At 47.1% G+C, this 23,879-nt stretch overlaps 2 protein-coding genes across 11 annotated transcripts in view; one reads left to right on the forward strand and one right to left on the reverse strand.

Moving 5' to 3' along the window:
- The window catches only part of RIBC1 (RIB43A domain with coiled-coils 1), a 538,781-nt gene that overhangs the window by 33,462 nt on the left and 481,440 nt on the right, over positions 1-23,879 (reverse strand). The window lies entirely within an intron of this gene.
- Positions 6,181-23,879, forward strand: part of IQSEC2 (IQ motif and Sec7 domain ArfGEF 2) — a 73,476-nt gene continuing 55,777 nt past the window's right edge. For 2 of the 10 annotated variants that reach the window (XM_075578470.1, XM_075578472.1), the window contains exons 1-2: positions 6,181-6,852; positions 23,200-23,229. In XM_075578470.1, the coding sequence (XP_075434585.1) occupies positions 6,347-6,852; positions 23,200-23,229 (536 nt within the window). In that variant the 5' untranslated portion in view covers positions 6,181-6,346. Of the gene's footprint in view, positions 6,853-8,121; positions 8,157-23,199; positions 23,230-23,879 lie in introns of those variants that run through there. The other 8 variants (XM_075578476.1, XM_075578482.1, XM_075578475.1 and 5 more) reach the window with 6 other exon arrangements.

Raw genomic sequence — 23,879 nt, forward strand, 5'->3', positions numbered from 1 at the left:
TTGGTACTTTCATAGGTTAGAATAGGGCAGGTCAGGTTTGCAGGATATCCCTGCTTCAGCACGGGTGGTTTAATCAGTGTCTCAGTCTTAGACTGCACCACCTGTGCTGACGCAGGGATAGCCTGCAAACCTGACCTGTTGGTGGCCCTTGAGAACTGGCGTTGGCCGCCGCTTGAACTACAGGGGTAACTATTCTTCGAGGTGGGTATGAAGGCCTGTCCTGTTGTGTAGGAGTGCTGGGGTGGGGGTGCCGTGGTCTGGAAAGTGCAATATAGAAGAAAGTAGAAATGTTATGTGTCAGAGTTCCTTTTTTATGGTTTTGCATCTTTCTAGTCTGCCGGTGAGAGGTCTTCAGGGGATATTGGGGAGGGGTGAGGGGATATTGGGGAGGGGTGAGGGGATATTGGGGAGGGGTGAGGGGATATTGGGGAGGGGTGAGGGGATACGGGAACATAAACCTCATATTGCCTTGCACATCTTCCTTCAATTCATTTGCTGGGGTTTTTTTTTTACCTTGTCCGCTCCCTGGGTTGGATTATTTTTGCTGTACTTGTATATAGGATGCTGCGTACTTGTACAGTATATAGGGGACACTGCGTGCATGTATGAGATGCACTTTTTCTGCTCTAAGTCCATGTATTGTAATGTCTATTTTGTAAAGTGCTGTGCACATTCTTGCGTATGTATGTATGTATGTATGTATGTATGTATGTATGTATGTATGTATGTATGTATGTATGTATGTATGTATGTATGTATGTATGTATGTATGTATGTATGTATGTATGTATGTATGTATGTATGTATGTATGTATGTATGTATGTATTGTGCGCACGGTGAAATATGGTCCAAAATGAGAAGTGCATTGAACACCTGCAAACTGACCCGAAGAGCTTGCAGTCTGTCTCTGGCACTGTCACAGAAATTGCAGTAAATAAGTACCACCTTGCCTGCCTCGTCTGTCCCTTCTCTTTCACTTTTCTTCCGTTCCCCCTACAACAATATTTTTTAATACACATATTCCCCCTGCCCCCCCGCCCCCCACTTGTTCCATCCACTGTCCTTTTATACGGTTTAAGGCACCTACATATTCCACCACAATTGTAGTGAAGGAGAATCTCCGAAACACACACACACTTCAGTCGTCTCGTGGGCTTGTTCTGTCGCCTCCTCGCTCACACAGCAGTTCCCAGTAATTGCAGCCTGGAAAGGTCACTGCCAGTTCCTGGTGTGATTCTTGCATGTCACAAGGGCCCAGCTCTGTGCAGCTATTAACCCTCTGGCTTCTTATCGTGGCGCTTTTCCTGGCTTCCCCCCACAGGGTCCCTGCATCAGTGGGTATTAGTGTGAGTCACTGTGAGTCACGCAGTGTTGGTGGAGGGCTTGCAGAACGCTGCTGCAGTAGTGTGTAGGATAAGTGATGTGCTGCTGCATAGACGCTGAACACTTGCAATGCTAATGCATCCTTGAAGGGTGCATAAGACAGCAGCCATAGTGCGTGCGCAACGAACAAAACCATTATGTGAAGCGATGTGGCGCTTTGGAGTAGACAACATTTTTTTATTTTTCGTGTGACGGCCGCGTCATGAGCATTTGAACCAATGAGGGCGAACCAGCCTGGTGATGTCATGGCCACACCTCCCCGTCGCGCGCGTCCTCTGCATCCACAGATCGCGCCTACTTTCGCTCTGTCACGCCCGCACTATGTCCGCAGCCTTCGTGTTGGGCAAGAGCTGGGGCCCAGTGTGTGCGTGAGGATGCGTGCACAGCGGTTTGTGGACACCATGTTGTGTGCGCACATTTTTACAATGAGTAAATGATGCAGACGCTTTCGCGGTGTGTAACTTCAGCTCCGCATTTAGAGCCGCGTTCTGATTACAAAGGCACAGCGAATAAAAATCCCACGTTGTGAGCACGTTCACCCGTCTCAGCCAGGTCTGCAAACCTGCCCTCCCCCTATAATATCTCCCAGCATGCTGCGCTTCCACTGCAGCCAGGGATTCTGGGTAATGACATGCAAATGAGCTCACAATGCCACCTTTTACTTCTTGTCCATTTTAACACAAACCCCCATAAGCCTCTGCCTGCCGCATTACATAGCTTTGCAGCACAGCCGGGATTAAAGTGCAGAGCCAGTAACCCCACTCTCAGCATGCAAACCTATATTTCTCCCTATAACTAAACCTACAGGTTTCATTAGAGTGTAAGCTCTCCAGCGCTGGGATATTCCGTGCTCACAGTATGTTGTTTTACCGGCGCAGTCTTTTATACCCCTGGGCATTTCCCTGTGTCCCCCCCTGTATTTTGCTCTTTGAATACCCCTTTCTGTAATTTGCTACCTGCCCCACAATAAAACCCGAGTACCTGCCAGGTACACCACATTAGCCGTTCCTGGACATGTGGCAGAACGGGTCAGGGAGAGAAGGGCTACGACACATTCAAGAGATGCACAGAGCTGGATTGTGCCAGCGTTTGCTTCTGTCAGTGTGTGGGTGGGTGTATTTTTCTCTCCCTTCGCACATCCCTCCGTCCCCCCCTTTCCTGCGGGGATGTGGGAGTTGGCACAGTGTCTCTGTGTAGTGTGAGTTCTGTGCCTTCCCCACGAGGTCGCGTTTCTGTTAATGCAGCCACACATCCGAGGGGCAGCAGGAGACATCTTTCCCCTGACTTCTACATTCAATTCCAACTGCAGTCCTCAAGGGCCACCAACAGGTCAGGTTTTAAGGATATCTGTTGACTGAGCCGCCTGTGCTGAAGCAGGGATATCCTTCAAACCTGATCTGTTGGTGGCCCTTGAGGACGGGAGTTGGCCGCCCCCTGCGCTAATCATTATTATTCTAGGACGAAACATTGCAATGGAACATTCCAGAACACTTAGGGGTAACGTAATAGCAAGATGTTACACACACGGTTTCAAAGGCGCGAACAGCATCGGAACGGAAACAGATTCTTGTGTCAAGCGTTTAACCGTGGTGTGTAGCAGGATTCTCTAGCACTGAAGGGGTTAAGCGACCGTAGTGGGCTGCACTGTATATTGATACTGAGTGTATCCGGCTCCTTAAAACACCCTTGCCTTGTTACCAGACCTCTCATCATTCACCCAGAAAGACCTGCATGCCTTCTCTCTCCTCCTGTCACTTTATTAGCGTAGATAAAAACAGCATGTGGCCCACTGACACTCATCTTACAGGTATTTATGGAGAAAAGGGAACCAGGGTGGAGGCGGCCATCTTAAATGGTCCATCCATGTGTTGTTGTTTGGACATTATTTGGATCGGTGGAACTCCCAGGGAAGAAATGTTGCTGTTTTTCCAATGGGAGCACCTGGTTCAGAAGATATTTATACTTTATAACCAAAATGTAATCCCCGGAGAGTTCAAACCAGTTAGCTGTGGGGATTCTGGCCCCCAAGCAAAATACATTTTGAATGGAAAAGTTTAATTTTGAATGAGTGGGACCAGTGGAAGTTCCGGAGAACATCAAGCTAAACATCGGTGAGACCGACTGCAAATCAGCGCTGCTTGCTGAATATTATTATCCTTTAATTATAAAGCGACAATATATTCTGCAGGGCGGTGCTATAGGGGTACAAAGCGATATAAATCACATAAACAGAATGCAAGCATAACAATACTATACACCTCATACATCGACCTTGGCCCCCTGCAGACGCACGCACCAGAAGGCGGTGAAGAGAGGAAGATTTCAAGCCTAAATATTAATGATGCTATATTCTCTATATACACATATTCAGCATTTAACTAGTTAAAATAAGTAATTTAGTGTTAAGTTAGAAATTATATTGGGAAATGATAAACTGCCTCTGCAAAGATAAGAAGATAAATCAGTCTGAAGACAGGCAGGTGTAGAAATGTTTTATGTGATTTAGAAACTCGGTATGTTTAATGTTTGCTGAGTTGAATAGTATGTGGTCAAGAGTTTGAATTCAAATGTTAGTTAAATAATAAAAGACAATACAATAGAGAGAGGTCTTAAAAGATAAGGAACACAGGAGTAACTATAGTTACTCAGTGACAGAACAAAGGGTCTTCTAAATCCGTAAATATTGCCAAATGAGGGAACATTGGTTTAAACATTGATGATTGACTAAGCACATTTTGGGTTGACACTGAGAGAAACAGGTGATTGCTATGTGTAGACTGGCTCAGGAAAAATGTGTAAAGATTACATTTGGATTTATAGAATTCAGAATCCTTTACCACCAAGCTAAGAACAAGCCAGCTAACGATTTCCCACTCTATAGCTCCATTCTACGCGCCCGAATGATGTAACGGACGGAAATGACGCTGTAACAGATGGTTTCTATTATCTCAGATTAAATTGAGAAAAGAACCGGGCTGTGGACTTTTTGATATATATTGAAAGGTGGGACATCTATTTGAAAAGGAAATGGATCAAGAGCTCTACGGATTTTGTAATCAAAAGTAGAAATGTATTTATAACAACGTTATCAAGTGATGCCGTGTGACTTGATAAAGACCACGGTTGTTTGGTCGAAACGTTGTGTGGCTAATACATTTCTACTTTTGATTACAAAATCTGTTGTGCTCTGGATCCATTTCCTTTTACTGACTTTGGATTACTCTGACAGGTGCTCCCAGAACTAGCAGCACCGACCGGTAACTGTATTTAGTTACATTCCTTTTTGTGTGCGGCATATTACCATTGTTTGCATTTATTTGAACCCATCTTCAGACGAGATGAGGTATTAAGGGAGAAGAGATGGAGGTCATGGGCAGAACGAAGGGGGTGTTTAGGAGAGTATTTGGAGATGAGGGCGGATATGTTGAGTTTCTGTAAATCAGACCTAGGATTTTCAATGTTATTCTAGAGCATATGGGAAGCCAGTTTACACATTTACATAGTGGAGCAGCAGATGTGAAGCAGTGGGTGAGATGGAGCAGGCTGACAGTAAGGGCTGACAGGTCTTCTAAACTGTTGGGAACTAAAAATGGCTGCCAACATGGAACTGCCAGGAAGCCAAGCAGCATCCACTACAATGTCATCCATCTCCCTCTAGAAGTGTTTTTCAACAGGGGTTCTTATGAACCTTTGGATTTCGCAGGCATCCCTAACGGGTTCCTTGCAATTTTTAGGTCATTTGAAAATTGTACCAAATATAGAAAGGTTGACAATGTATCTGATCTCAGACGCGCTATTAGAGAGGGTTGGGGTTCCTTACAATGCATCTGATCTCAGACGCGCTATTAGAGAGGGTCGGGGGTTCCTTACAATGCATCTGATCTCAGACGCGCTATTAGAGAGGGTCGGGGTTCCTTACAATGCATCTGATCCCAGACGCGCTATTAGAGAGGGTTGGGGTTCCTTACAATGCATCTGATCTCAGACGCGCTATTAGAGAGGGTCGGGGGTTCCTTACAATGCATCTGATCTCAGACGCGCTATTAGAGAGGGTCGGGGTTCCTTACAATGCATCTGATCCCAGACGCGCTATTAGAGAGGGTTGGGGTTCCTTACAATGCATCTGATTTCAGACGCGCTATTAGAGAGGGTCGGGGGTTCCTTACAATGCATCTGATCCCAGACGCGCTATTAGAGAGGGTCGGGGTTCCTTACAATGCATCTGATCTCAGACGCGCTATTGGAGAGGGTTGGGGTTCCTTACAATGAATCTGATCTCAGACGCGCTATTAGAGAGGGTTGGGGTTCCTTACAATGCATCTGATCTCAGACGCACTATTAGAGAGGGTTGGGGTTCCTTACAATGTATCTGATCTAAGACGCGCTATTAGAGAGGGTTGGGGTTCCTTACAATGCATCTGATCTCAGAGGCGCTATTAGAGAGGGTTGGGGTTCCTTACAATTTTACAATATAATGATAGGGTTCCTTAACCAAAAACATGTTGCGCATCACTGCTTAGACACCAGTTGCAGCCAGGCCAGTTCACAAAGTGCTTCCAAATCAATGTTGCCTCGGTACCTTCGCAAAGCGTCTTGGGATTTGTAGTCTTCACTCTCCAAACTCCTTGCCACACCCCCCCCCCCCTCCCCACGTGACCTCTCTTCACCACGCACACGGAGAGGTGCGCTCGCGCACCCCGTTTTTTTTTGCTCACCGTTTTGCCACTTCTGATAGGCTGAAGGTGGGCAGAGCGCGCCTCCTGGCCCGTTGCGATTGGCGGGCTGGGGAGTCCGCCGCGCGCGCCCGCACCACCCCGGCTCCTCCCGCCTGTCAGTGCGCAGTGTCTCTGCAGCAACCGCCGCGGTCATATCGTGCGGGGTCCCCATCCCCCCTCCCCCGGCACCATGCCCGGCCGCCTAGGCTAAGCAGCCCCCTCCGACAGTGCACACACCACCGCTGCCATGGACGGGGGAGCCGGCCCCGGGGGTCAGGAGTCACCGAACCGGGCTGTGGAGTACCTGCTGGAACTCAACAACATCATAGAAAGCCAGCAAAAGCTGCTGGAGACCCAGCGGCGCCGCATCGAGGAGCTGGAGGTGCAGCTGGACCGGATCAGCCAGGAGAACCGGGAGCTGAGGGAGAAGCAGGCGGTGCGTGCGGAGCGGGAGCAGCGGGCGGATTACCGGGAAGCGGGCGGAGGAGGAGGAGGAGGAGGAGGGTGTGGGGGGTACGGTCACCATCATCACCATCACCGGGGGGAGAACCAGGCGGGTTACCACAGCCAGGCCTATCCCACCCCGCCACCACCGCCGCCTCACCACCACCACCACCGGGCCCGGGAAACCCCGCACTCAACCGGCAGGGACCGGGGGGACAGGACCAACCGGGGGGCGTCCCGCAGCTCGAGTCCCGGGGCCGGCGGAGGTCACAGCAACACCAACAGCCCGGCCACCACCCTGCAGAGGAAGTGAGTATGTGAGGGGGTGAGGGACTGGCAGGTAGTGACACTAGTGAGTGACACTAGTGACAAAGGGGGGACACGTGTGGGGGGGGTGGGGGTGTCATGTCCTGACAGGACGTGGTGAAGGGGATGTTGAAGGGGTGTCAGGACGTGGTGAGGGGGATGCTGAAGGGGTGACAGGACGTGGTGAGGGTGATGTTGAAGGAGTGACAGGACGTGGTGAGGGTGATGTTGAAGGAGTGACAGGACGTGGTGAAGGTGTGTCATGTCGTGACAGGACGTGGTGAGGGGGATGCTGAAGGGGTGTCATGTCGTGACAGGACGTGGTGAGGGGGATGCTGAAGGGGTGTCATGTCGTGACAGGACGTGGTGAGGGGTGACAGGACGTAGTGAGGGGTTTCATGTCGTGACAGGACGTGGTGAGGGGGATGCTGAAGGGGTGTCATGTCGTGGTAGGACGTGGTGAGGGGGATGCTGAAGGGGTGTCATGTCATGACAGGATTTGGTGAGGGGGATGCTGAAGGGGTGCCATGTCGTGACAGGACGTGGTGAGGGGTGACAGGACGTAGTGAGGGGTTTCATGTCGTGACAGGACGTGGTGAGGGGGATGCTGAAGGGGTGTCATGTCGTGGTAGGACGTGGTGAGGGGGATGCTGAAGGGGTGTCATGTCGTGACAGGACGTGGTGAGGGGGATGCTGAAGGGGTGTCATGTCGTGACAGGACGTGGTGAGGGGGATGCTGAAGGGGTGTCATGTCATGACAGGATTTGGTGAGGGGGATGCTGAAGGGGTGCCATGTCGTGACAGGACATGCTGAAGGGGTGTCATGTCATGATGTATTGACATGCACTGCATTGTAAGATTGTCCGCTTTTCCTGCTGCCTGCCTGTCTTCTTGCATACATGTGCTCTTGCAATACAGTGTTGTTGTCGTCCCACGCGGTACTGCGCCCGCGGACCATGTCGGCGCCATCCAACTAGAAGCTGCACATAATAATGTAACACACCCAGCTCATTACTGTGCAGGGGTAAGGCTCGATGCGCGGGGAGCGCGTGTCATGTCACTGGGATATGATGTGTAATGACGCAACGTATTGATTGATACCCCTGGCGTATGTGTGCTGACGTGGTGTCATGTCGCGACGATGTGATCAGAGTAGTGACGGAACATGTCGCTGTGCATGTTGACGAGGGAAGGAGTGTGTAGATGTCATCATGACATACTGCGACGTGCAGTAATACCGTTTACTGTGTGTGTTTACATGCATGCAATCACTTCACATCCTGATGCATGCCAACCCTGCAGAGGAAGCGGGAGGTTCTATCGTGATGCTGGTGTATATCATGACAGGACATTTGAACTGCTCACAGGTGCTTGTGATAGGCTGACATGCCCCCACCCTACAGAAATGTGTTTCCAGTGATGTCTGATATTGGGTGTTTTTTATCGTGTATATTCTCTAAATCATATTGTACATTCCCTATTAAACAGGATGCATCCTACAAGTGATTATAGTGGGTGGTATATTGTGACATGCTATCACACCCTCGTGTATGCGCTGACCTACCCCCATCTCACAGAGCAACACAGAAATATTCTATATCACAACATTTATTCGTGAACCCTGCGTCCTCGGCGGGGGTGGCGGCAGTGAGTGTCGGTAGTGAGTGTCGGTGATCCCAGGAATGTATTACTCATTGCTGCATACAGTGTCTTAGCTGGCACTCATATGCTAATACTGTCCTATATCACCGCCTTGCAGCTGGTTTAGATCATAATGTCCCATGCACTCTCTCAATCTGAGCTGTTCTGTCAGCTGCGTGCGCGCTTCAATATGTTACACGCAAGCTGTATCTCTGCATGTCCCAGTCTCTCGCTCTCCCCCTGCAGAGCATAATCGCTCTTCCTCCACCACCGGTCACCTGCATCCTTCATTGTCACTAAGGGGGTGTATGTATGAAGGCAATTTGAAAGCAACATGGGTGCCAAGTGCGTCATTTTCATCAATGTATTAATGTACTTTGTTCCAACTGTGCCCTGTGGTGGGTCGGCAATAGGAGTTATGATGCACTTCTTGTAACGAGATCTATCTTGCCGCTCTGCGTGTCCGGTTCTTGCACCCCCACCCCGACCCGATCCGGTTTTGAAAACTATTTGCTACAATACGTTTGAGGAGGTGACACTTTCTTGTTGAGCAGCCTGAGCCAGGTGTAAGAAACGGGAATGAGCTGCTTGTTTACGTATGTATGATATGACTTAGTTTGGAGGGTGCATTGGGTCCAGACTAACCTGAGTCGCACACCCCATATTCTAGGTTCCAATCACCAGACATCTCAATGTCTGTCACTGGTGCTCACAGACACAAATGCATTGCTGGAAATAAACGCTGATTTCCTATATGTGACTGTTCTAAATAGCCCTGTAACCTCTTATGTGGCTGAGAGGCATGAGTGGTGTGGCCCCAGTATATCCTCTTGCAATTAGCTTACTCTGTAAATGTCATTATCGCTCCCATCCTCTCCTGTGTTGCGAATTGTTGCCGCACGTTTGATCCCTCTCCCCACCCGTCTGTCATTGATCTCTTCTGTTATGGCAGAGTTTTTAAACGTCCCTTCGAACACTACTAACCCCGAGATCCCGCATCTCTAACTCTCAGCGTTTATTTCTTTGAAGGGTCTCTGTCACTGAATGGTTTGTTTGTGGTATTTGTAGATTAGCTGCCAATTTCTTCTTAACCCCCATTTTCAAATGGTCACATTTTGACTTCCAGACGAGATTGGAACGAACTTATCTCTGGGTCATAGAATGGATCCAAATTTGGTACAAAATGTAGTTCTGGAACTTAATTTATTTTTTCCCTCCTGGAAAAATGTAAAATTTATTTCCACACTGATGCCATTTAAAAAAAAAAAGAAGAGAATTTTGCGAAGTCTGGTGATACTTAAGGCATGAGTTTTGAACTATGTGAAATGCGTATAACTATTCTCAAGGAGCAGTTCAAAGTTCTAGCAACTGTATTGATCCTGGAGAAATGTTCCTTGTAGGTTATGACACCTTTTACTTATCAGTATTTTAGTTCTTTATGAATAAAATAATGGTGTACAGAACTTTTAAAAACCTTACAGGTCTCTCCTTCAAGTGCACAGTCCCGTGACGTACAGCACACACAGTGCACTTGAACTGGGAACCTGTAAAGGATTGGAAAGCTTAATTTCATCCATGAAATACGCACGTTGGTTTCCTAAAAGGCATCGCAACAAATCCCAACTACCCCAAGGTGTGCAATTCTTACACCTCAAATGTGAACGTTTGGAAATGCTGCTGCACTTCTCTAAACAAATCATAAGCATTAAAGAGAAACCTGTATCTGATGGATACAACATTTACCTGCGTAATACACGGGGTATCCTCTTATTACTGTCACCTGTGCACACATATTTTAGGATTATGAATGGCTGGCATTTGCAGCACAAGTGCAGTCTCCTTTTTGACCTCTTGTGCCTAAGACCTGTATTGGATTGTGAAAAGACCCATCTCTGAGTGTTTAATGTCTCCACCCCCCTCCCCCGGGGGGGGGGATGATCCCACCATTGTACATTTGCACCCCTCTCTATCTGTGTCCCCCTCCATTCACCCCAATCCCCTACAGGCTTCCCTCTTGGTTGATTTGCCATCACCCATAAGCCTATCACTAAATTCACTTTCCATCCCACGCAGACTTCCTTCACTACGAAGAAGCACTTTGCTAGTGAGATTTTCACGATCTGTGCTGACAGAACCAGCCGTTTCGAAGCTATCCAGGTGCCGCATGTGACTGTCATGGCAACTAGCACTGCGAGGCTGTAATTACCAACCCAGTTAGTAAGCGGTTTAAAAAAACAACAAAAACTGGGAAATGAAGGGGTTAAACATGCACACAGTTTAAACTGAATCATTAACCCATATGATGCTGGAGTGACATGAAGACACTTAAATATCAGCAAAAAGGTTTAGTTGCAAACGGCAAAATAAATTACGCCATCTTGGTCTACTGCAAGAAAGTGTGTCCCACTTAGCCCCCCCCCACATCTTCTCACTCCCCACTACTGGTCATTATTTCACCCGCCGCCTTAGCTTTGTGATGATACATTGTAGTGATTGGGTTCTTGTAGTACCAGGCTGGGAGTCGGGTAGATAATGGGCATTGGTAGCAGGCTGGGAGTCGGGCAGATAATGGCGGGCATTGGTAGCAGGCTGGGAGTCGGGCAGATAATGGCAGGCATTGGTAGCAAGCTGGGAGTCGGGCAGATATGGCGGGCATTGGTAGCAGGCTGGGAGTCGGGCAGATAATGGCAGGCATTGGTAGCAAGCTGGGAGTCGGGCAGATATGGCGGGCATTGGTAGCAGGCTGGGAGTCGGGCAGATAAGGGCGGGCATTGGTAGCAGGCTGGCAGTCGGGCAGATAATGCAGGCATTGGTAGCAGGCTGGGAGTCGAGCAGATATGGCGGGCATTGGTAGCAGGCTGGGAGTCGGGCAGATAATGCAGGCATTGGTAGCAGGCTGGGGGTTGGGCAGATAATGGCGGGCATTGGTAGCAGGCTGGGAGTCGGGCAGATATGGCGGGCATTGGTAGCAGGCTGGGATTCGGGCAGATAATGCAGGCATTGGTAGCAGGCTGGGAGTTGGGCAGATAATGGCGGGCATTGGTAGCAGGCTGGGAGTTGGGCAGATAATGGCGGGCATTGGTAGCAGGCTGGGAGTCGGGCAGATAATGGCAGGCATTGGTAGCAGGCTGGGAGTCGGGCAGATAATGGCAGGCATTGGTAGCAGGCTGGGAGTTGGGCAGATATGGCGGGCATTGGTAGCAGGCTGGGAGTCGGGCAGATAAGGGCGGGCATTTTGCTGTTGCTTGGTGATGCTTATTTTTAAGTGTTGTTTTTATTTCCTTACATGGGAATCTCGGTTTTGTCTCCGAGATGTTTCTTTAAGGCCCCTCTCCTTGTGTGGGACAGTCTCTGGATGTCTTTGCTCTAATGCAGTGGTTTTTGTTTTGTGTGTGTTCGAATTTCTGTGCTGTTCCAATAAAAGATATCCGTTACTAGAGTTCTTCCATAAGTTATTTATGGGATGCGTTAGTAGATGCAACTCTTGCTTCTGAGATCGCCTGCAGGTAATTGCTACTTACTCGGGTGCACAAACCATTCATTTAATTACGTGTTTAGCTGTACATTGCCCAGTTGTGTACAGCAAATGGTTCACAAAGGGAGAATTTGTTGGTTGCTGAAGGCTGAGATTATGGAACATACTTCATATCTCATCTCCTCCCCTATGGCAGATCTGTGCTGTTTGCTGCACCTGGGAAAGGCTCACTTCTCTCCGGGTGCACCAACCTCAGCAGGTGGCTCCAGCTGTAAAGGGCATGCAAGTGATGGCCAGCAGCTCTGCTCCAACAACCTTCTCCTGTCTGCTGCAAGAGACATCTATGCAGAATTGCTTTGTTGCAATGCATTCTGGGGTGTGTAGTCCATACATGCCTTTCCCCTCATTTCTCAAAGTAGTGTAATCTGTCTTTACCCCATCCTCTCTCCCTCAACTGGAATTTGGAGCATCTGGCATAGGCTGTCTGTGGTGTGGAGTAGGGTATTATTCTTGACTGCCCAAACCATCATTAACTTTCCCTGTAGCTTGTTGGTGCATGGCCCTGCTGATTTGTGCAGTGAGGCGGGAGCACCAAAAGACTGCTATAACTTAATTTGGAAAAAAGACTGTCCTGTTCTTTGGTCCTTTTCAGGATATTTCAGGTTGCGTTACCTTTTCTGCTCTATTACATCACATATCGCCAATTTTTATTTCCATACCCATATCAACAATTACAGCATGCCATTCTGATCTGAAAAAGCAAAATGGGGCAGTGTAATGGGTCTACATTATACTTCACAGTCGAAGTAAATGATGGTTTAATGATTCCCATTTGTACTATGCTCATTACCTTCCTCTTTCAGTTTAATCACTGATGTTGTTATAAAAATGCGCCTCTGAAAATATGAATGGCCATTTTTTCACTTATGATCCTATGACTAATGCTACTTTAATCTATTCCATTTCTGGGCCTTTGTCACGAGTATAAATAGGCATGTGTGTTAGAATAAAGAAGGTACATGCTTTTTTTCTTAATTCATCAATGGATACTGCTTTTCAATGTGTTACAGACGCCAGAAAATGTTACCCACATTCCCGGTACTTCTCTCCAAGTCGCTCTGCGCATATTTCTACTACTAACTGTAAACAAGACCGCCCCTCATCAGCGCTGCTGGTCTGGATGAATGAAGCGTTTTGTGTTCTTTAAAGCGGGAATGGGGGGGGGGGCGGCAACTCCACCCCTCAAATCCACCAACAGGTCAGGTGTTCAGGATATCCCTGCTTCAGCACAGGTGGTGCTGTCGTTGACTGTGATTGAGCCCCCTGTGCTAAAGCAGTAATATCCTGCATAACTTCTGACCTGTTGGTGGACTTTGAGGTCTGGAGTTGGCTACCCCTGCTTTAAAGCAGCTTGTGAAAGTTACATTTCATATCCCCCTAGGAAGAAGTTTACTGAAGTATCCTGAACTGGCCTTTCTGATAAGGGCGCTCTCCCTCCCCCTTCATGTAAAAATACATTTAATGGACACCAGCAAAATATTTCCTGATGTTGTTCCTTTTAGGTGCTGACTCAGTTACTGCATCAACACATTGCTCAGTAGCTGCTGTCTCCAAGCTTATACCTTAAAGGTGCACTTACTGTTACTCATAAGGTAACAGCTATATTTTTATTTTTTATAACAAAAAATACCAATTTACCTGTTATTGTTTTGCTGAATTACAGCTCTTTTGAATGAGCACAGTGTGTTCAAACACAACATGTATGCATTAGTTAAATGATAGACCATATATCAGGGCTTTTCAGCCTGTGACCCTTGAACTCTCTGTTCCTGCTAGTTGCTTAGGTAGGTAAGTGTACTTTTTTACACTGAAACTAACTTGTAAGTTAAGCCAATGTAAATATATATGGTGCAGATGTTATAACGGCTTGCAAAATGTTGATATATGATATTCATTACAACTTTAAATGCCTCTCTAATTACATTGCAATATGCTTGTGGTCCTCCTACCGTGGTATTCCACAATCCAGCCTGACCTGTACGGAGCTGGCAAAACGTACATACCTTTTTAAGTCTGCCCGCTGACTGGAGAACGCAGCATCATTTAGATCAGAGTTTGACAATAAGGGGCGAGCCCTACTATTTGGATGCATTTGCACCGGTCCAATAAAAAAATCTGCTTGACAACATTGTCACACACACAGTGGTTAACCCAAGGGGGCTCAACTCCAGTCCTCATTCGCCCCCAACAGGTCAGGTTTTCAGGATATCCCAGCTGTGGCACAGGTGGCTCAATCAGAGGCTGTCAAAAACTGATTGAGCCATCTGTGCTGAAGCAGGGATATTAGGAAAACCTGACCTGTTGGGGCGGGGGGCTTGAGGACTGGAGTTGAGCACCCCTGCGTTAAACCCCAGATGAGGATTATAGGATGTGACCTGCAAATAAGTATAACGTGTGACATTTTATACGCTGCTTGATAATAATTTTTTTTTTTTTTAAATGTCCGTCACATGACTACGCAGTTATATAAAACTGGTCCACAAAGTTTATTCTCAGACCTGAAATCTCCCAGATACATGAAGCTGGAAACCTCGAGCAGTGAAAGTGTTTAAACTGTGTAATTCCTGGGCATCTAGTTAGCAATAGATGCACCTCCACAGAGGTCGTTTTAAAAGCTGTTTGAACATCTGTTTCTGACAACTGTAACCACAAGGCTGAAATATGTTGGCGCCAATACAAAACGTTACTACAATGCCGTTCTGGGCTGTTGGTGTGATGCCCCCCGTCTCCCGCTCAGGTGTTGTGTCTGAAGTCCTGCTTTTGTCTCTGTGCAGGGAGAGAGGAGCTTGCAGTAAGCCGAGCACCTACTCTAACACAACCTATATTACTGACACAGACCCGTGGAGATGTGCTCACACACAGGTGCACCCAAAGGTGGGGACCGAAGGCAGCTTTACAGAACTTGTCAATAGTGTTTGCATCATAACTCAAGCAGTTGCGTAGTTGTGTTGCCGGTCCCTTTGTGTAAATACGGGACACTCCGTAACAGGCCAGCTTATCGTTCTTTGATCTTCAGGCGCATGCTCATTTTGTTGGATTAATCAAAAGTGCTGGCGTGAAAAGAATAATTGACCAACATCTGTGGGAGGTAGAAATGGCTTATAAAGTTGCCCGTCCACTAAATATTTAGCTTATGCTATAGGTATTTCCATTATTTTGTTTCTCTTCTCCCCCTCCCCCACCCCTTCCTAAATTTCTTGTAATTTGTGTTTTTTAGTTGCTTGTCAGCGGCATGTTCAGAGATGAGAATTCAATTGTCTGTTTTCTACCTTTATTGGTTGAAACTTGGCATTGGTCAAAGCAGCTGATAAGATGGCGTATTGCATATAAAAAATGTTTCTAGTAGAAGAAAAGTATCACCATCCCAAATACATAAATCTGTTGCACAAATGTAGTGTCCATGATGGATTCTAGTACCAGTGAGTGTCACTAAGCAAGATCACACAGGGGCATGGATGGCACAGCTGGAACTGAATTCTGCCTGGAGTGATCTCCTGCCCTCCCCCCCCAACCACCCTAATATATTCTGTATTCAAGTACAGTAGACCTCGGGACATCCTGCTTTGATTCCTTCTCCTCCCCTTCCGTCCTGTTCTCATTAACAAGCCAGTGACAGCTGTTGCAGCCTTGTTTTCATTCTCGCAGCCCATGTTTTGTCGGTAATAGCCGTGTAACCACAGGTATAAAATCAGTCCTTCCTATATAGATAAAGAGAGGGGAAAGTTGCACCTTTTTTTGTTACTATACGCAGGCAGGTGGTAAGAAGTAGCATTCACTAGTCATTGGTACAGGTTCGTTCCTCTTGCTCTGTTGGTTTGTTCTTCCGCCATAGACAGAGAACAGAAAGTTCCTTCTTACCAGGGTTCCACATAAAAACATGAAACTGCCCAGCTGTGCCAGAGCTCGTAATGTTCCCATTGTTCGGACTTTAGACTTTGCACCCTATGTTGAGGCATAATTTGACCAACGTTGGTGAGCGGTGTTGAATATGGGATTGTGTTGCAAGGCTTTCTAGCCATTTTTATAGTGTCATTGTTTTTTATGTTGTACCTCCTCTTATGCTCCCTGTTTTGATTCTTCATCATTTGTCCAATTCGGAGAGGAGCCTCATGGGCTTTACACAGGGCCTGATGTTTAGGCACCAAGTGGCATGTGGAGATTGGCAGAGGAAGCGATTGAAATAACAGATAGTGGGTGGTTTCGGTTAAAGACCGGTCCATAGAATTCAGACTTTTGATATTGACCTCGCATTTAACAAAAAAAATATATATTTTTTTTTATTTTAGGGTGAAGAGCTTATTCTTTTATTTTTTGGGGGGGATGTAAATGCCTCTTCAGCCTTCATGTATTCTGGTCTCCCATTTAATTCTGTTCAGTGTTTTCAGTGGTCCATACAGCCAATTCTCTGTAGCCTATAATTCAATGCATTGTAAGATATGCTTTACCCATAAGCCGGTGCATGGAGTTTTAGCTGTACAATAAGAGGTGTTTACATTTGAAGCAGCCTGGAAAGCGTCCCACATTTCTTGTTGCACTAATTACTGGGCTGAGTAGTGCTGATGGGGGCAAACCTGGTTCAAGTTGTTGTCATCTCTTTGGGACTTGGCCAAGGCACTTTATCTCCCTGAGCCTCTGGCACCAAAATTAGATTGTAAGCTCGACAGGGCAGTGAGTCCTGCAATGCAAAATTCTATGTATGGCGCTGCGTACACTGTCGGCACTGTATGTATGTGCAATGTTTCTAAATAATAATCCTCATCTGATAGAACGAACGCTCCCTTACGTCTGCAGGTGCAAGGGCTCCTAACTGTTCCCAGGATCCCCGTGACTTCCTTTGGCAGCCGAGCTCTTAGCCACGCTGCTCCCACTCTCTGGGACAGTCTGCCTCGTACAGCCCGAGAGGCCCCTCTCTGGCAATCTATACAAACAGGCTCAAGGCCTACCTGCTTACCCAGGCATTTAATTACTGACCCACAACCTGTCCGGCATTTAATCGCTACAGTACCGTCCCATCCTGTATTGTACCTGTCCTGGTGTTTGGTCTCGTTTGTAACCTTGCATGTTTTCTTCTTTTTCCCTATTTGTACCTGAAGCGCTTTGAGTCTTATTGGGAGAAAAGCCCTATGTAAAGTTGTTGTTGTTGTTGTTATCCCCGTGTTCGGCAGTACGTGCAGCGCTTGTTGGAGGTAGGACTGCAGGCTGTGCGCACCACTTGGGCTGTTTTTGTACAACGCTTCTGAACAGGAGATGTGCAGTTTCCGGAGGCTGGGCTCGGGCCCTGCTGCTTCCAGTCTTACTGCGTGTCCTTGCTCCAGTGTGACACATTCAAGGTCCCGTGGTCCTGCCAGGCACGTGGACCCTGAAATGACCTCATTTGCAACATTTCCTTTTCGTTTTGAGGGTGGCTTTTTATTTTTCAGTTAGATTGAGGGACGGATGTTGTTCTAACTTCCCATTGCGAAAATTTATTGGTACCTTTTTTTAAAATCTGCGCGTAATTCTCATATATGCTTTAAAAATCAGGCCATGCGTTTTATTCTAATGCTCTGCGTTTTAACCATTTTGCTGCCAGAGGAGCCCGTAACGCATTGCTTTTTCTAAGGCTTAAAGGTCCTCATTTCCTACCGGTTGTCCAATTCGGCTTCTTTGCAGTCGTATGTTTCCAGCAGCACAATATCGCAACAAAACTGGCTGTGGAGCAGCTGGGAAGGGGCCTTAAATGTGCTTTTATGACACGATGATTGTTGTCTTTTTATTTATTTGTATTTTTTTTTAACTAATGTGTTGGTGAGGACCAGGCAGAGGGAAGGATTTCATGAAGAAGTTGTCGTGCGTTTTCATCCGCTGTAAAGTGCACCATTTCTTTACTCCCAGGGGTAGAACCACAGCAGTGCTGCATCAAGACACCCCATCATTTCACCGTAAACAAAGCGCCAGGGCAGTGCGTGCTGCGGCTTTAATTCCATACACATCATGACACTAATGCGGGGGAGGGAGCGGGCAACGCCAGTCCTCAAGGGCCACCAACAGGTCAGGTTGCCAGGATATCCCTGCTTCAGCGCAAGTGGCTCAGTCGGAGACTGTACCACCTGGGCTGATGCGGGGATATCCTGGAATCCTGACCTGTTGGTGGCCCTTGAGGACCGAGTTTGAGACCCCTGCTGAAGCATGAACGGTTCTCTGGCTTATATAACATGTTGCACCAGAAGGGTCTGTTTGGTAGGTTTTGTAGGTTCTCATTTAACCCCTTCGGTGCCTTGTTGATCGTCGGTGTGTCACCCCCGGGGACCCTTATGACATACGCTGTACGTCACGGCCTCAGGCTTGTTTTCTAGGTGGCGTTCGCGTTGCAGAGAGCTGACCTCGAGCTAAACTGAAAGAGAAGGACCCCACCTCTTCCTGTCCCAGGAAACAGCAGGCAGCCACGTGATCCCTTAGGGGAGAGGATGCATGATCGCTAGGGCTGGCGCTGAAAGGGTTATAAGCGAGGTCTCCGTGCAGGGAATTCACCTCTTGCTTTGTTTTTACTTTTACCCCCTAGGTTCTAGTCCTAGTGATTTTGTTCCCCTCGCCCTGCTGAGTTTGGGGATTACCTGTGCATTTTGTGCAGTCTGCCATGCGGGGCGCTCTGTAGTTACTGGGGCTGCTATCTGACATTAGAAGGGCAGTACTTCCTGCTCAGTTTTTGTTTATTTTTCTAGACCCCTCTTATTTATTTTTTATTACAGGGTGGGAGCCGGGGGTCCCCTGAGCCAAACTCCACTATTCAGGTCCTGGAACCCTCAATTCCCGTGATTAAATCTCCCTCAGGGGAAACAAAATGGCTGTCTAATCTTGGACCAAAAGGAAGCTGCAACATCAGTTGTGACATCCTATTGGATGACTATTTAAATTCACTATAAAAACCAGGAAGTAGTTCCGGTAACTTCACCAGGAGTTGGAGCTGCAAATAGTGTGGTTCCGCTCTAGAAACCCCCCTGATTTCAATCTGTAAAAAAATAAAATAATGGGAGTTATTTAGGGTGGATTGCTGCTTTAACTAGAAGGTGCTGGTTTTTTCTAGGGACCAGATAGTATTATAAAGGTTGCTACATAGCGTGGCACTGTGCAGAGACCAGTGCTGCTTTGACCCTTTACACAGTTCTTTTTATTTTTCAGTGTGGTCTTTTTCTCATTGGAAGTTGTTTGGAATACTTTTTATAGGTGGGTGATGCCAAGTGTGCCAGCAACTTTCTTCCATCTTCCCAGTGTGTGTCTCGGAACCCAGTGAGCGCTCGCCTTTATCGCTATGTTACCACAGCGAGAGAGTGCAAGTTGGCAGCTTCCCTCTCTTTATAGCTTGCCTCTGATATGTGCACAGCCCATGCCCGTGGTGTGGGTGATGGGCATTGAGAGTGGGACTCGCGAAATGGGCTTTGCACACCCTTACTGCTGCGCTCTTCGGTCTGGACATTAAGAGGTTAAGGCTTGTTCTCTAGCAGTTGATTTAGTAAGCCCTGTGCTTCTTGCAGATTTTTGTGCCATGGGATGACTCATGCGTTCCAGCGTTTATTTATATCATGCAGAGCTTGCCGCTGCCATTATCTGCACTTCTGCCAGGGACGCACACGGATTCTGTAGGGCCGTGCTGCTTGCAGTACCTCTCCGTTAAAACTGGCTGCTTTGTGGGCACCTACTCAGTGTATAAATGGTGATGCCTGGCAGTGTGGGAGGTTAATGCACTCCCTGTACCTGCCTTGTACAGATGTATACGTCAGTGGCTCTGTGTGTAGGTGTAATGGGAGGGTTTCTGTTCCACCTATATTGTGCTTCCCCTGTATGAATGGAATATATGGTTGTATTTTGAACTCCTTATGCCAGCCGTTTGGCAATGGTGTATAAATGGATCCATTTGTCAGTTTGTAGGACTCGTAATTTCACTGTATAAGATCTCTCTGCTCCGTTTCATTAAAGTGCTGTGTCCGAGAGTACGATCTCTGCCCTGCCACTTCCCGGACAGCACCTGCTTCATGTAGTCGCAGTTTTGGCAGGCCCTTTGGGTGTGTGCTGCCTTTGTGTATTCACATACAATTACTTGACAATCACTCTTTGGGTGGCTCACGAAGCTGGCCCATCATTCACTTCACACTAGTATGGGTTCTGAGCCAGAGGGATAGAAACCAAATCTCTGTTGTACTTAACGAAGCAGATGCATGCGCCGCCGGTAAGCTGCCGTAATGATCAAACTTCCCTGAGCTCCGTCGTCTTCTGTCCATTTTACCTGTGCCCTGCCTGTTGGGAGCAGATGGCAGGGGGAAGCTTGCTGCCTGTACCTGCCCTGATCCAGCAGCCTGCAGGAGACGTGACAGATTCTGCATCTGTTCTGTAATTCTGTGCCAGCCTGTCTGCCCAAGAGGTTGGGAGGATGTCACAAGCCAGGAGAAATTCCTTGAGGAAAGGCGCACACGTAGCTCTTGGGGTTTGTATTATATAATGGAGCCACCTGTTTGTAATGGCACCGTGTTTTACGTGTGGCACTGCGGATCTCCGAGGAAAAGATCACGGGACTTTATTATTTTGTTGCATTTGGGAGTGGTTCTTAAAACCGTAGTGTGCGCTGCCCGGCTTCAGAGTACGGGTTCTTTTCTTGGTACCTTTTCAACACCGCCGGTCTGTCTCGTCCGCTTCATTTTTTGGGTTTTGTCACCAAATTCCTATAGCCGTGACTGGAATGAGTTGTAAAAATCGCTAGAAACTGCAGAAACCAAACAAAATGAAACAGCATACAGATGTTGGCAGTGTTATTGCACCAGCTGGCGTGCTCCTGTGGGGGGAAATAAAGCAGTAGCCCCTCCCCCATTCTCGCGTGCGGCTGATTCAAAACAATGGCGGCTTCTCGCGCTAGTGCGTTGTGTGTTCCGCTGCAGCGCGCCACTTGTTGCAATAACGTTGGCTGCATCTGGACCATTAACTCTTTGATATTTAGGAGTTGTTGACCCATAAAAGTATTCTGCTCAATATAAAATGTTGCCTAAATGTAGGCATAATTGGGGATTCCAGTTTTAGGTTTTAACTGCAAAACACCACTTCCGGTTAAAACCAATATAACCATGGGACTGACGCATCATTTTCTATTGTTCCACATTTTGTAGCAGCCACAGGTAGGCGTCGGACAACACAAGGAGTATGAAAAGTAAAAAAAAAAAAAATCTGTTCTGAAGTGTTATTTTTGTAAAACGTGTTAATGAAAAAAAAAAAAAAACGTTAAACCGGGAAGCAGAATCCTTAATCCTAGTGTGGACTGAAGCGGCTGGTGCAGCTTGGGTGGGATCGCTGCTTTTATGCAGTAGATCCATACAATCACAGGAAGTTCGCTGCATATCGTACGTGCATCAGTTACATGGAGGAGCCCCGGACCAAAACATTATCTTGTTAAAATCATTTGTACTCCCTGAGTAAATAGATGTGTGAGGGCTGGTAATGAGCAGTGCTGCTGCTGTTTGGCGTGTGCCTGACTGTCCCCTGGCAATGCCTATTCAGGCCCGAGAAGGAAATATTTGTCTTTGTATTGATTTGGTGATGCACTGTTGTATGGGTTACCTTGGTCAACATTTTAATGTGATGCATTGTTAATAATTAGAGTTCACGGTCTTAACTCTGTGCTAACTTCTTATAAGCTAGAGTATAGAAAGGGATTGCCAGGCTGACGCTCCCTACCTGTTCACGGTTTCACTTTGTAACCGAAATAATGTTTGCTAAGTGTGTATGTTTACTGTATCCCCACCCCGTGCCCTGGCTGCACGCCCCTTTGATCTCCATGTTTTAGAACACTCCCATCCTCTCTCATTCAATTTTGGCTTTTTTCCCCTTGCCCTTGCCCCTGTCTTCTCTTGGTCAGTCTCTCTTCCTCTACCCTCTGACTGCCAGTGCTTTGCCTGTCTCACTTCTTTACCTGTCTGGTTTGTACTTTTCCTCCCTACCTGCTTTGTTTTACAATGTGTCGCATTGCTCTCCTCTCTGTGTATAGTTTGGCTCTGAAGACTTTCACACACCTGCTGACATGCTTCCTAGCCTCTTTTACCTGGTTGCTTGGATCCTGTGATGCTGCTCCCCTCCCCCTGTGCTCTGTGTGGTGCACATATGAATATTTATGGATGTTATCACGCTGCAAGAGTGGGAGTTACTTGCCTGTCCTAACGCCCACACCTCTTCTCTGGGCACAGAGCTGTGTGCGCTTGTATACAGAAAAAAATATATATATATATATATATATATATATATATATTAGTTTCTTTTGCAGCTCCCTTTGCCTGTGGGAGTTCAGGGACAGATCCTTCCCTGTGCACAGTCCAGGGGTCTCTGGCTTCCTGCTGCCAATGTGTGGCTTAGTGAGTAAAGACACCGATTCTGCAAACAATGACAGGTTTGAATCACGGGGACCTGGTTCAATTCCCTCCTTGTGACCTTGGACAAGTCACTTTATCTCACTGTGCCTCGGGCACCAAAAACATAGATTGTTATCTAACCTGGGCAGTGACCGTGTCTGTAAAGATCCTATGTGCTGGGTACCTATGTGCTGGGTACCTATGTGCTGGGTACCGCGCGCTATACTGTAATTGCGACGCGCACTGAGTCCCATTTGGAGAAAAGCGCGATATGAAATAAAGTTGCTGCTGCTCTCCTCCTGTCCCGGGAGGAGGAGATCTGTTCCTTTATGTCCTTGATGAGCCGTGTTATTTGGTATATATTTGTTTTTATTGGACTATTTGAGGGACTAATAAAATGCCTGTAAAGTGGAACTGAAGATATATTTTTTTTAATTCTTGCCCTTTTATCTGTACCAAAATCAACGTGTTTGTAAACTCAACTTAAAATTATTACAGCACAGCTGGGGTTACACCGATGTCGGGGGGCCATGAATCGGCTCTGGGGGACCACCCAGCTCAGATGAAAACAGTTCTCCCCCTCCCAAAAAATTTTTTTTTTAAATCTGCTAGTGTGGGGGATTGCTGATTGAATAAAACATAATGTGCATAGGTGTGCAGCATAGCAGGGAGTTACTGGTATAGTAAGGTGAGCAGCAATACATGCTCTGTTCCTGCATTGTTTGCTTTGTATTTGTCATGCCTTGTACTAATACTCGGTTACTCGTGATACCCCTGTTTAACTTGCGCTTCCCATTCTGTGTGTTACAGGTCCGATGGCGAGAACTCCAGGACGGTGAGGTCAGTGAAACACCCTGTACCCGCTGCCATGTCGGCTTCATGAAAGAGTGTTGTTGGCTTTTTAGGCTGGACTAGCCATGGTTACAAACAGACGGTTGTCACTGGGAACCTTGTGGCATCATTTGGTTTAAGGTCTAGTGTTGTTCACGATGAGAAGTCACAGCCACTAGCTGAGAAGACACATCTATGCCAAACATCCCATCTCTGTAGACTTTGGGTTTTACTTAGATTGCAGTATTTGTTCCTGTTGGTCACTGTGCAGCTTTTAACAGAGGTGCCTCTTCTTCGTGAGCTCCAAATGTCATCATGTTTGTACCCATAAGTGGGCCCCAGTTGATGCAAAAACGCCAAAGTACAAAAAAAGTACTTTCCCTGCACGCTTGTTCCAAGGTAGAACTTCTTTGAGATTTTCTCAGGTGCGTATCTTCTCCGAGGCGGGATTCCTCAGCCGCCACCATATAACCGCAAGAGAAATGACAGGAGAACTAGCCGCACTCTTCTTTTATCAAAGGATCCTTACGTCATTTATTAAATAATCAGTGTGACAACGTTTTGGGGACTAGGGTTACCCTTCCTGATGCACCTGAGGAAGGGGTAACACTGGTCCCCAAAACTTTCTCTTTAATATTTAATAAATCATCAAAGGATCC

Source organism: Ascaphus truei, chromosome 21, assembly GCF_040206685.1.
Source record: "Ascaphus truei isolate aAscTru1 chromosome 21, aAscTru1.hap1, whole genome shotgun sequence".
Lineage (NCBI taxonomy): Eukaryota > Metazoa > Chordata > Amphibia > Anura > Ascaphidae > Ascaphus > Ascaphus truei.